Source organism: Triticum aestivum, chromosome 2B, assembly GCF_018294505.1.
Source record: "Triticum aestivum cultivar Chinese Spring chromosome 2B, IWGSC CS RefSeq v2.1, whole genome shotgun sequence".
Classification (NCBI taxonomy): Eukaryota; Viridiplantae; Streptophyta; class Magnoliopsida; order Poales; family Poaceae; genus Triticum; species Triticum aestivum.
Window position 1 is genome coordinate 424,683,914 of NC_057798.1, and position 14,216 is coordinate 424,698,129.

The 14,216-nt window shown below is 44.7% G+C and overlaps 1 protein-coding gene across 7 annotated transcripts; it reads right to left on the reverse strand.

Annotated features, from left to right (window-relative positions):
* Window positions 1-4,302: 4,302 nt before the first annotated feature.
* LOC123045279 (uncharacterized) lies at window positions 4,303-13,392 on the reverse strand. Of its 7 annotated transcripts, none has more exons than XR_006421253.1 (6): window positions 12,909-13,392; window positions 12,706-12,832; window positions 11,707-11,886; window positions 11,017-11,097; window positions 10,477-10,593; window positions 10,170-10,388 (listed from the first exon to the last, which is right to left on the reverse strand). XR_006421253.1 is itself a non-coding variant. In XM_044468274.1 (5 exons), the coding sequence occupies exons 1-5, from the start codon at window positions 12,959-12,961 to the stop codon at window positions 10,368-10,370; spliced, it is 399 nt and encodes a 132-aa protein (XP_044324209.1). In that variant the 5' UTR covers window positions 12,962-13,392; the 3' UTR covers window positions 10,170-10,367. The 7 variants fall into 7 exon arrangements, 2 of the variants coding, with proteins under 2 accessions (XP_044324209.1, XP_044324210.1); XR_006421251.1 differs by having other exon boundaries at window positions 11,702-11,886; window positions 12,909-13,391; XR_006421252.1 differs by having other exon boundaries at window positions 11,017-11,886; window positions 12,909-13,391.
* Window positions 13,393-14,216: the final 824 nt, after the last annotated feature.

The window sequence follows — 14,216 nt, forward strand, 5'->3', positions numbered from 1 at the left end:
GATGTGGGGTATATGGTTGATCCAAATGAATTGTTTGCGATGAGACAGAGCAACAAAACGGGCAACCGGACCAAGGTGTGTGCGATATATAGCATACAGTTTGATCCGATGAACTGTTTGTGATGATCAAGTTGAACATAAACGATTCGGCATAACAAGATGTCTGCGATATCCGGCAAATTGGTCGGTAATTAGAATTGTGTGCGATCATTATAGACAGCCCATACGGTCTTTTTTGTGAATTGTGTGCTCGACAGGGCACACAGTTCAAGAAACCAACCCGTGGGCGACAATGTAGAAGATCTCTGTCGAATACATATTACTAACCGTCTGCGATGAGATTGACAGGATAACTAGAGATAACAAATTAATATGAGCGAGCGGGAGGATGACGACGTCGAAGACGTATTATTAAGAATATGTCTTTCCCACTCAAAGGCACCTCCAGGGGAGTATGTCTCCACTTACAAACGACTCGGCGGACGCTGGGTCCCTGACGGTGGGCCCGCCTGGCAGGTTTGACCAGTCGCGCGTGCGTCCTCCTCCGAGGCAGAACAGAGGGCCTCGCCGGTGGTGATTGCCGGCGAATGGTGGCACCTCCTGGGGATCTAATAGTATGGGCGTGATCAGGAGATCATGGCGGACATGTGGGTACCCTACACGATCGCCGTGGTGGACGGAGTCACCGATGGCGATCTCTCCGGCGGACGGCGGCTTCGGGCGAAAGGGCAGTTCTGTCTACGGGCCATCTCAGATGGAATCGAAGGGTGGAATCGGTTGGTGGTGGCTCAAGGAGGTCAGTGGTGAAGAGAGTGGGAGGGGGAGGCCCTAGTGGCGTTAGAATTGACCGGAAGGTGGTGGCAGGCGCCCTTGCCGGAGTCGAGGACGATGACCTCGTCCGGTCGCTTGGCTGCTTGAGGGGGCTCAGAGAGGGGGAAGGGAGTGTGGTGAGGATCGTAGAGAGCTCGGGGTGAGCTTTTATAGCGCTAGGGGTCGGCTCCGCGGTGCCCAGAGGATAAGCACGGCGGTGGCAATCATTACGGCGGCAGGTGAGGCTGTTGAGGTCGGTTGGGTGGTTGGTGAGGACGGTGGCCGCCCGTAGTTACTCCTAGGAGGAGCTGGGCTGCTTGGGACGCGCCACGCGGGTTGGGCGAAGACGTGGCCAAGCGGGACTCGTCGGGCGGCGATCCTGGTCGTCGTGGACAGTGCTAGGGGCCAAGCAAGGTGTCAGCGAGGTCCTAGGCAGTCGGGCTGATCCAGAGGAGGATCAGGACAAGAGGGGGAGGCAGCAGAGCGACGGCAGTACCTCGGTGCCGACGCGTGCAAAACGCACGCTCTGGCTGTGCCCAGAGCACGTGCACAGAGTGCTCGACGAAATGCCAGGGCCACCTAGGGGCCTTTGATGGCAGTGCAAATCAACAGGATTGTGATCATGGTTATTAGCGAGCTAATGGACATGCTGCTTTGGCCAAATGACCAAGTGTCCAGTGCAGTTAGGAAGTGGCAACATTTCTGTCATGCCCACTAGGTGTTTGACAGAATGCTGGGGCTAGCTAGGAGACTTTGCTGGATTTGAAACTTGGCAGGATGGAGTCCCTTTAGATGATAGAGTTGATGGTGGAGTTAGTTTGTCAATAAGAGAAACTTGCTAGTGCAAGTTTTACCAGAATTCATTTCTGGACAGAAACTTGAGAGGAATGTTTGGTGTACTTAAAAGATGCAAATGGAGCTGATCTCCTAGACTTGAGGTTTTGGTTGGAAGGACTACAAGATGGAAAACTTTCAGAATTAATGCAGCTAGGAAAATTAGGGTTGCAGTTATAACCTAAGGAGGGGCCAAAAATGAAAAGTGGTATTTCACTCAAAATTTTCAAAAGACATACTTAGGTTTCTGCACAAAAGTGACATATAGGAATCACATGCCCTCTCACAATTTTTGTGGGATTTTAAAATAGTTATTTAAAATAATTGTAGTGTAACAGAAGCATTTCAAGTACTGAAAATGCTTTAAAAGGATTATTTGTGGCAAATTTTATTATGAAAACATTTCCTACTGTAATTTATGATATAAATGAAATGATTTACAAAACAACCAAAGACCACAACATTTTACAAAAATAATCTTCTATGGAGGGAAGAATTTTGTAAAACAGAAAATAGAAAAGGCTCTGAAATTAATAATTGACCTAGTATAATTCAAAATTTTATTTCTAATCAAACTTTACTGAATGAAAATATGTTCGAATTCTTGGGGTGTTACAAACTCTACCCCCCTTAAGAAAAATCTCGTCCTCGAGATTTGTTAAGGGTGGAAGGACTAGATGCAAATCACAACCAATGATCATATCCAGAATGCTACCATGGTAATGCACTTATGACATACGCCCTAAAATACAATAAAATGGTTGCATCACATAAACTAGTGTTAGGTACTGCAACAATGACCGTCTATGGTTCGAAGGTGAGATCTACAGGGTCTTGTGGAAGGGTTCCCGGTGCTGGAGCACATTCTTCTTCTTCCAGGGAAAGTGAAGGAAGTAAACGAAGAACATGCCCTCCCAGAGTTGGCCAGGGTGGTCCACCGATGGCGATGTGGGGATTCAGGACAACAAGATAATGGAGATAATCCATTAGTTGTTGGGTTAGATGCTCCTGGGCCATCACATACTAAATGAGATTGGTGAAAGCTGGATCTCTCTCTATACGTTTACAACAGAACATGGCTTCTGCTCCAGAAGTTGCGCGGCTTGGGAAATAGTAGTATTTCCTTTCATTGGCAGTGGGTACCGTAAATTGAATACGGGTAACTGCTTCATAAGAAGCAGCCTCAATAGCCATGTCTGAGGATGGCATGGATCTCCCAACGAAGACGACTTATGGAGGGCCTTGATTTAAATCCTCTCGTGGGATGTGCACAACTGCCCGGTATTTTGAGGAATCAGGGGTGATCCTCATTTTGAACAGCTTGTACTAGGGTGGGTGGCTGGAACCAAGGGTATTGCGGGCCAGATCCCACAAAACCTTAACAAAACTACTAGGGCTTGCATCTGAAGTCCTTAGGTAGGCTCCGAGGTGAGACATGGAGGGATGAATGGAGAAGAGCGGTGCTCAAGTGTGGTGGTGGCTGGTGTGGTGTATGGATACGACCCCTTGTAAGGTGCCTCGGTCAGTAAACACGATGCAGCACTTGTACGACTTGTGCATCGGCTCCGACATAGGGTTGTCCAAATCAAATTCTCGGACATCACTTCCCATAAGGAGTGTGACGTATTACTGTGCATGTCGGCAGTTACATCTAGCAATTATTCTATCACCAAACGCCAACCATTTACGCTAGATCACACATAGTAACATTAAAACAACGACACGCAAGTAATTTGCATGCTCACTACACCATGTGATTGCTACCTTGAAAATGCACGACAACAGGACTACTAAGATTTGACAATGCTCCTGGTGGACTCAGTCCACCTCGTTGACATCTAGTCGGGTGTGTCTTGCAGATGTCGAGGCTCCTCCGTGAGCTTCAGTGTCGGAGTTGGTCGGGGTAGGATGTGGAGCTATAGGGCTGGGATAGCAGTGATGCCCCTCGTGGGGGTCTCGTGGTCACAATCCCGTTGGAGTAGGTCTCCAAGAGATGATGGAGTCTCCCTGGGGAGGCGAAGGCATTGCCTGGATAGTTGACAGGAGTAGACCTTAGGGGCTCAACTGGCCTCCCAAGCAGCATTATTGGGGTGTTGGTGTCGGTTACACTTCACTTCTCACCGGTGTCAGGAGAGCAAGTGTCTTGCGGGTCACAATCAGATAATTGGTGACCTAATCAAATAGTGCTTCTTGCGCTCTTAGGTAGCGCACCAGCTGCACTAGAGCAGGATCCTACTCATGGTCTCCATTGGCAACCTGGGTCGGGCTACCATAGCCTTCAGGACTAGGGTAGTAGAAGAAAGGGCGAATGTTAACTCTCGGCGACAAGTGCCAGAGATTAACTATACCCTCTCGGGCTGCAAGTTGGATGGCTTGGGGCTCATTGGAGGTCGTCCTCCCGGTGAACCGGTATGGACGCACTGATGTGGTGCCCCTCCCGTAGATGTGCACCGTGGCCCGGAAGTGATGGATGGCATCACTTGTGTGTTCCTGGTACACAACATATTTTGGAGGTTCAACTATGCCAAAAGCACAACGAGTGAGATTGGCGAGGATGGCTACGAAATCTCCAAGCTCAGATGCGGTGGTCTCGTTGCGGACGATGGGACCAGGCATCTTGGTGGTTTGGAAATCAGGCTACAAGTGAAGGCTGTGATGTGCTGAGTTGGGCAAGGCTTCCTTTATAAGCTAGCGGAGTCTTCCATCGCACACTTGCGAATGGGACAACTCAAGTGTCAGCCACGGGCGCACGGCCTATGGGTCAAATTACAAGAAATTGAGTACAAGACCACAAAGGTCAAATGAATATAACAAGTATCTCTAGTGGTGGATGATGGAAGTGACTCGTGGATCTCCAACGTTGATGGGACTCCATTCCCACAAGAACAGCTGACCAGGATAACTCCTATCTCGCACGACTGCTATCTTCGAATCCTAGATTGCGGGATGTCGTCGTAGTACTCTCTGAATCATGATCTGGCCAAGACAGTAGCCAGTGACAAGCCAGTGAGTATGTTTGAATGTACTCACAAACATGATGAACAAAAGATATGTCGAATGCAAATGTTCATGATGAATTAAACTATATGCATGTGCTGACTAAAAAATAAAGCATGGCATGACCAATATTCATACGGTGCAAAAGGAATAAATGAATCACCTTAGTAGTAAATCAAGGAAATGAAATGGAACATCGGGCGTTGGACCGCCAGAAGAATTCTAAGAAAAATGCCAAGCGGGTGTCTAAAAGCGACGCCTCGAGAGGTCTTGGAAAGAAATGCCAAACGGGTGTTTAAAAGCGACGCCTCGAGAGGTCTTGAAAATAAATGCCACGGTCGGGTGTCTGAGCGACGCCTCATAAAGGTCTTATATGAAAATAATAACACGAGTATTTAAGTGGACTAGCCATCCCAAGTGATACCCAGAAACGAAAATGAAAATGAGTATCCCGGGTAGTCTAGCCATCCCAAGAGATACTCATAGTTTCACATAAGAGGAAAGGGTTAGTCCACAACAATATTCATGTCAACACTTATAATCATAGTGGCATCAATAGTGACAGTAATTATCCTGCAGAACGGACCATGATAAATTTATCTATTTCCTCCGAAAACTGACACTAACACTAACACTTGACCAACCCAGACTGTAGTCATTAACCATGGACACGGCTATTCGAATAGGTTTTATACTCCACAGAGGTTGTACTCTTTACCCACAAGTAAAGGATTTCTTTAGCCAGCACCGAGACGCTGGCTAATTCCCATTACAGCCTTTGAGTTGAAAACACGCCTGACCAGCACACACCAGTTTTAACTCACTGAAGCCAGGAACCACCCAAGGCAATGATAGAGTAAGACTCTAAGTGGGAAGGCCTCATTCAACGACCTCCAATAGCATGGGATCACAATACTTATATCGGCGCGCAAACACGGGTGCTACCCTACTCCGGCTACAACCGGAGACACCCATGCCCCCGGACCAAGTGACATGCCTACAAGTGATCAATGGTATCTTTCACTATGGCCTCTCTGTACGTGTGTGCATGGGAAGGGGTTAACAACTTACTGAATTGTACCCTACCTGTGGCAGGGATAAGTGGCAGCACGATTCAAGTATGGGGGTTATCGGAACAAGACTCGATCTACGGTTAACTCAGGAGGTTTACAATTCCTTGCAATGATTAGCACAAAATATTTCCTTAGTGGTACCCCACAGGGTCACCACTGGCATGTCCCAACATGCCCTCACTGTTCATTCTCGTGACAACGAGATTTGGGTCACTCCTCTCACGACTAATTTTTCCCGCAAATTAGCCTGGACCAACACATGCACATATGGCACATGAAAATAACCCTACTCACTTATACTTCATGTTTATATGAAGATAAAATACCATCAAGGGGGATCAATGATGTATGACCAATACTATGCAAATTTCAGATGAGTTCATCATATCCATAACTCAATCCTACATGCAAAGAAACACTATGCATTCACCATATCATGTGTTCAAGATGCTTGCCTTGATCATGCAGAAAGATTGGGTGCACTCCAAAACTTTGAAAATTATATCTCCCCTCCATTTCCTATTTTCAAAATATTATAATTGCCACATAAATCCAAAACAGTGCTAAAAAGTTGTTTGGAAATTTTTGAAACAAATACTAAAATAAAATAGATGAAATTTGAGAAATAACAGAAAAAGAATCAAGTCATTTGGAGTTCATATGATTTTCCTGGAATAAATGAAGAATAGGACTATTAAATAGATCCAGTAGAAACAGAGCTTAGGAAAAATGTTCACCCAAGCTGGATAAACAGAGCATGATTTTAGGAGTAGGTAGGGATTTGAATCATCAAATTTGGATGTGAAATGGTTGTTGTGGAATTATTTGAAGTCTGCTGGAAAAGAAACTATGAAAGAGCAAAGATGTACCCTGGGCATGGTTTAGCCGTCTGGCGTTACTGGGCCGAGCCCAGTCGTTCGGCCGCACGGGAGGCTGACGACGTCGAAGACATATTATCAAGAATACGTCTTTCCCACTCAAAGGCGCCTCCAGGGGAGTCCGTCTCCACTTACGAACGAGTCGGCGGACGTTGGGTCCTTGAGGTGGGCCCATCCGGCAGGTTTGACTAGTCGCCGCGCGCGTCCTCCTCCGAGGCAGAATAGAGGGCCTCGCCGGCAAATGACTGCACCTCCTGGGGATCTAAGAGTATGGGCGTGATCAAGAGATCATGGCAGACACGTGGGTACCATAAGCGGTCGTCGTGGTGGACGGAGTCGCCTACGGCGAGCTCTCCAGCGGACGGCGGCGTCGGGCGAAACGGGAGTTCCGTCTACGGGCCATCTCGCATGGAATCGAAGGGTGGAATCGGTTGGTGGTGGCTCAAGGAGGTTAGCGATGAAGAGAGTGGGGAGGGGAGGCCCTAGTGGCGTCGAAATCGACCAGAAGGTGCTGGCAGGCGCCCTGGCCGGAGTCGAGGACGATGACCTCGTCTGGTCGCTTGGCTGCTTGAGGGGCTCAGAGAGGGGGAGGGGAGTGTGGTGAGGATCGTAGAGAGCCCGGGGTGAGCTTTTATAGCGCGAGGGGGTTGGCTCCATGGTGCCCAGAGGATAAGCACGGCGGCGACGATCATTACAGCGGCAGGTGAGGCCATTGAGGTCGGTAGGGTGGTCGATGAGGATGGTGGCCGCCCGTAGTTACTCCTAGGAGGAGCTGGGCTACTCAGGACGCGCCACGCGGGTTGGGCGGAGACGTGGCCGAGCGGGACTCATCGGGCGGCGGTCCTGGTCGTTGTGGATGGCAGTGGATGGTGCTAGGGGCCAAGCGAGGGTGTTAGCGTGGTCCTGGGCGGTTGAGCTGATCTAGAGGAGGATGAGGACAAGAGGGGGAGGCAGCAGAGCGGCGGCAGTAGCTCGATGTCGACGCGTGCAAAACGCACGATCTGGCCGTGCCCAGAGCAGATGCACAGAGTGCTCGACGAAATGCCAGGGCCACCTAGGGGCCTCTAATGGCAGTGCAAATTGATAGGATTGCGATCCTGGTTATTAGAGAACTAATGTGCATGCTGGTTTAGCCGAATGACCAAGTGTCCGGTGTAGTTTAGGAAGTGGCAACATTTCTATCATGCCCACCAGGTGTTTGACAGAATGCTAGGGCTAGCTAGGAGACAATGCTAGGGCTAGCTAGGAGACAATGCTAGGGCTAGCTAGGAGACTTTGCTGGATTTGAAACTTGGCAGGATGGAGTCTCTTTAGATGATAGAGTTGATGGTGGAGTTAGTTTGTTAATAAGAGAAACTTGCTAGTGCAAGTTTTACCAGAATTCATTTCTGGACAGAAACTTGAGAAGAATGTTTGGTGTACTTGAAATATGCAAATGGAGCTGATCTCTTAGACTTAAGGTTCTGGTTGGAAGGACTACAAGATGGAAAAGTTTCAGAATTATTGAAGCTAGGAAAATTAGGGTTGCGGTTATAACCTAAGGAGGGGACAGAAATGAAAAGGGGATGTTTCACTCAAAATTTTCAAAAGACATAGTTAAGTTTTTCCACAAAAGTGACATATAAAGAATCACATGACCTCTCACAATTTTTGTGGGATTTTAAAACAATTATTTAAAATAATTGTAGTGCAACAGAAGCATTTCAAATACTGAAAATGCTTTAAAAGGATTATTTGTGGCAAAAAAATTATCAAAATATTTCATTGTTATTTATGATATAAATGAAATAATTTACAAAACAACCAATGACCACAACATTTTACAAAAATAATCTTCTATGGAGGGAAGAATTTTGTAAAACAGAAAATAGAAAAGGCTCTCAAATTAATAATTGATCTAGTATAATTTAAAATTTTCTTTCTGACCAAATTTTACTTAATGAAAATATGTTTAAATTTTTGGGGTGTTACAAGGTGTGACATGCCTGGATAGGACAGCTAGCAGATTTCTTCCCAACTCGCGCAAAACCGTGTATTTGCGTCATCGTAGGTTCTTACGGAGAAATCACCCATACCAAAACATGAAGCTGAATTTGATGGTACGGTAGAGGTAGATGTGGGCCCAAGACCCTATGCTGGGGAGGTGGTCCACAATATGGCTAAACAAATTAATATTGTGCTTGGCAAGAAGCATGCTTTGACGGTGAAACAAACACCCAAGGGTCAAGTGTTTAAGAAGAAATCGATGTTCTGAAAATTACCTTACTGGGAGATTCTACGTGTACGTCACTGCATCGATGTCATGCACGTAGAGAAGAACGTATGTGAAAGCATCCTTGGTACTCTGCTCAAGATTAAAGGTAAAACAAAGGATGGTGACGGTGCACGGCTCGATATGCTTGTTGATCAATCAAAAGGCAAGAGTGAAGCAGAAGATGATAACAAATTCATCCACGCTCACCGGAGTTGCAATTTCAGTACAAAAGAAGCAACACAGTTCTTCACCTATTTGTTGTCAGTTAAGACACCCTCTTCCTACTCCGCAAACATCAGAAGTCTCGTGGATGTGAGCTCAAGTAAAATGAAGTTGGAACACATGAAATCACATGATTGCGACGTAATGTTGACACAAATCCTCCCGGTGGCCATCAGGAATATGATGGACAAAGATATAAGAAATACACTCATTGAGCTTTGTGATTTCTTCAACCAACTATGGCAGAAAGTTGTAGATCCTGAAGAGTTGGATCATATGCAATAGGATATTGCAAGAATATTGTCCAACCTAGAGATCTTTTTCCCACCATCATTCTTTGATGTCATGGTTCATCTCATTGTGCACCTTGTGGAGAAGATAAGTATTGTGGTCCCTGTGTTTCTTCGCAACATGTATCCCTTCGAGCGGCTCATGGCTATACTGAAGTGCTATTGTCAGAACCAAAACCATCCAGAGGCAAGAATCCTACAAGGTTATACCACGGAGGAGGTGGTTGAATTTTGCACCGAATACATGAAACGAAGACCTATAGGTTTGCCCCTATCTTACCATGAGGGAAGGCTGAAAGGTAGGTCGGTCCTTGCTGGCACGCAAAAGGCTGCACCCAGAGAATTGGCAGAGAGCCCATTTGATGGTACTGCTTAACAGCCCAGTTCTCAGCGCTTATGACGAAGAACACTTGACCAGTTCTCAGCGCTTATGACGAAGAACACTTGGCAGAGATACGCCAAAGCTTCTTACCAATGGTCTATCCATCAAATGTGAAGATAAAGGAGCACACTAAGAACACTTCTTACCAATGGTCTATCCATCAAATGTGGAGATAAAGGAGCACACTAAGAACTACGCCGAATGGTTGAAGAATCGTTTGGCACAAGGATCCATCGATGACATTGCTACATGGTTGGCACAAAAGCCATCACCTATGGTGTTGACGTACCAAGCATATGACCTAAATGGCTACACGTTCTACACTAAGGAACGTGATAAGAAGACCTCATATCAGAACAACTTTGTTCAAATAGAATGCATGACTATAAATAAAGTTGATAAAAAGGTATACTACGAAACCATCAAAGATATTTAGAAGCTTAACTATATGAAAGTTAAGGTGGCATTATTCAGGTGCACATGGATCCCTCTTGGTCAGGTAAAGGTTAATGATTACAGGAAGACCTGTGTTAACAGGACAGTGATGGCATATCACGCGGACCCGTTCATTCTTGCTAGCGATGCTACGTCATCAATTGCAGTATACTTGCCACTAAACCCATATATTCATCCATATATCTTTTGAATCTACAAAGAGAATAACAAAATGAATTGTTAACACACAATGGATTGGCATGATTCAAGTAGTGATAGAGGCAGAATATTAGACACATACAAAGGTTGAAGGCCATGCCATCTTTGTTTTTTCTGTATTGCTGGGAGTAGTGCAGTTTTTGTGACTCCCTACCAAATCTTTAGTTTTCACAAGTGCCTTATCGACATGCCCATTCATCTGTAATTTCAGCACCATCAAGTTTAAATTTAGGATGACTAGTTAGTCAGCAAACTGAACTACAACAGTTTTTATCATCTGAAACTGAACCAAAACATTTAGCTCTAGTTGGTTTTAGTCATCCAACAGGAAACTGATAAACCTACAGTGTTCACCATGCTTTGGAACAAACCTACAACCCCAAATTCACTGAAACTAATTTACATGGTCATCACCAGCCTAGAGATCCATGCTAATTCTGTACACGTGCAGCCAAAACTTTTTTATGTGAACCAATAGATTTATTTATTGCTAAATAAATCCACTGGACCTACAACCCCAAATCTTATAATTTTGCATGGACAGAAGCATAGAACCTGTCATGGCTCGATGGCCATGGACAGCACAAGCAGTAGCATGGTAGGGAGAGGGCAAAGATTATACCTTCCATGGCATCGTCCATGACTTGTTCCACGAACTCGACTTGCTCCATGGCGTCCCCCTGCATCGAGTTGGTGCGTGCAGCTGCAAAACCAAGGGAGAAAGGTTACAGACTTACAGGTGTCTCATGCATCTATAGAACAGTGCAACACAAGTAAAGCTCAATCAAGTTCCATTCCTACTTAATAAAAGAAGAGCCAGATATACTCCTCCCGCTCAATGTGTCCTAGTTACTACCTTAACAACTTTACATCTGGCTCAATGAATTTATCCCCGAGTTAGTTAGATAGTTATACACATGCATCAGGATGAATGAACTGGAGAGTATACATACTAGAACATAAAGGCTCGCTTTGCCGCACCCACCCATATTCACAACAAATAACAAAACTACTTTAAAAGAGGAAACCGAATGGTACAATCATCCAAGAAAAATTGTACAGTTTGGATGAGTTCAAATATGGGCGATACATATTTCTGAGGTAGCAGTCCAAAGCTTTAAACCATAGATTAAAAGGCAGTGTTGCACTTTTGCCGAACCATCTTAAACAAATTATCCTAAATCTTGAGAAAAGGAAAACAAGACTGATAAGAACATGGGCACTCCAATACTTTCAGAAACTGTTCAAAAGAAAAGATGCAGCATGAAAAATGGGATTCACTGCATTTAGACTATCCTAATTTTTACCAAACCATAGTCAATCTGTCGCATTCTTGTAGTGTTGTGAGTATCGATGCACAAAACATCACACGTGCAATGTGAAATCCAGCAAGTCACTGGCATCTTGTATCCAGGTCATCGGATGCATATATCACAATGTATATAACTCGATCTCAGTCATACAAATTCTTTTGTTGCCAATGGACTGAAACCTGAAATAGCACCATTGAAGTCGAGTGCTCAGTTAATTGCAAGAAACACTGCATGATTGTCAAATTCAGATGCTCCATCTAAGACTATTACAACCCAATGCAAATGTATATTTATTTGTTCGCACAGGCTATGAAGTTTAAAACCGTGGGGGAAGAATGAATCAAGTTTAGCTAGATGAAATACAAGATTTGCTGGAGCTTAACAGCGGAACATCTACTTTCAGGATTTAGCTGTGCATATAGACAATCAACAAAGCGACAAAATATTCCAGGAATAAATTGTTATAAATACTTTTAGGAGTAATACACGAAAACTGGAATAAAATTAGCTTAGCAAAAAAGCCTTGGTTTAGTCAAAAGTGTAAACGGGAGCACTTACTTGCACTTCACATCTATCAGAGTACAATCAAGGATAAGACAACAAGTTATTGACAGGATTAACAAATCATCAGCATGGTCATGAAAAAACTAAATCTCAACTCGACGGATCAACACATCATCAACACTTGATCAATGGAAAATACATGCGAAGATGGTTCAAGTTAGGCACAAATCTTGCACAACCGGAATTAAATCTCATACTCACTTGGACAATCACAGGGTACATGATAATAATAAACAAAAATCATACACTATTTCTGTGAATCCAACATGAATTCAACCACACAGATTCTTGGCCTTACTCAGATATTCTCACAGGGTAAAAACAAACTCATTGTTCCATCAATGAAAACAAAATAGGATCTATATGCAAGAACAGTCAGAAGAAGAAAGAACAGTCATAAGTAGGGACGGGTGGAACTTTATCCCAATCTTTACCAGTGTCCACTTCAGTGGGAAGAGGGAAAGCGACAAAGAGCAGACATCGCCGTCATCGCTGCCCCGAAGACGTGCAAGCAGGTTTGTGTGCAGCAATTTCCAAACAATCTCTTCAACGATAACAGAACTACAATTACAATCGGGAATAAGCTACTATCCATCCAAACAAAAGAAACAAAATCATGATATCTTCGAAGAGCAACCTAGGTAACAAGAGATGACTGCAGGGGCAAGCAAGTGGAAAAGAAAACGACATGGCCACCAGCGCCGGAGCCGATGCCCGGCGCCCGAAACCCTAGCCATAGGGGGAGGCTAGTCGGTGGTCTTTGGTGGCTGCGAGCGCCGGACCTAGCCTGATTGTGTGTGTGTGGGAGGTTGGGGGGGTCCATGATGCGAGGGGGCCTCGAGCTGTGCTTTACGGTGGCGGGATTCGCCGGACGCCGCGTGAATTAGCCGACGCAGGTGGCGCATCGAGAAGCCGCGTGAAGAGAGAGGGATGGGACGGGAGAGGGATGGGTGGATGGTGGATGCGGCGGATCCGGTAGCCTCCGGAGCTGTGATGTGGGAGTGGGGAGCGGGAGGGCCGACGGCGAGGTGGGTCGGAGGAGGCATACGAGGCGGTTGGTGGCGGCGATTTGGGAGACATGAGGGGAATTGGGTGCTCTGTTTCTCGCCCGTCTTTTTTTTTCTGGGTTTATTTTGTTCATACTAGTACGAATGCCTGTGCGTTGCACCTGGTAAAAAAAGACACAATCTGCTTCATGTGCCATTGTGCATTATTTTTATATCCAATTTAAATAAACACTAGCAAAAGGGCCCGTGCGTTGCAACGGGAGAAAAAAATTCATAATTTCAAATGGTCATGATCACATTTCGTTGCATCACCGAGATACAATATCTCTCTCAATTTCTCGAAATCATGAACATTTTGAAATTATGAACAATTTGTTAAACTCATGCACATATTTGAAATCGCAAACAACATACTATTACAAATTTCTGAACATTTTCTACAATCAAGAACATTTTTTCAATTTATGAATATTTTTTGCTATTTACAAACATTTTTTAGAAATTGTGAACATTTTTAAGCAATTTTCCTGAACTGGCAAACATTCTATAATCGATGAAAATATTTAGAAATTGGGTGGAATAGTTATTGAATTTGACGAACTTTTTTTGATTTAGCGAACATTTTTGGAAATGCCCGTGCCTTGCAACGGAAAAAAACTATCAAGTTATACATGTGTGGTAGATATAAAAAAGTATGAATCAAATTCACAAAGTATATACAAATCATGTCATGATGCGATAAGACACTTTTAAAATGTAATTTCAAAAAAGAACAATATGATGCTCATCAAGACTTGATTTTTTAAGGCGTCACAACAAAATATTTTGTGGCTGAGCAAACTGCATTGACGGACCCTGCCTGAGCTATACTGATAAATAAAGTGTCTCGTCTAGACTTAGCGTAGCGGTGTTTACCATAATCACTATTGTGATATGAA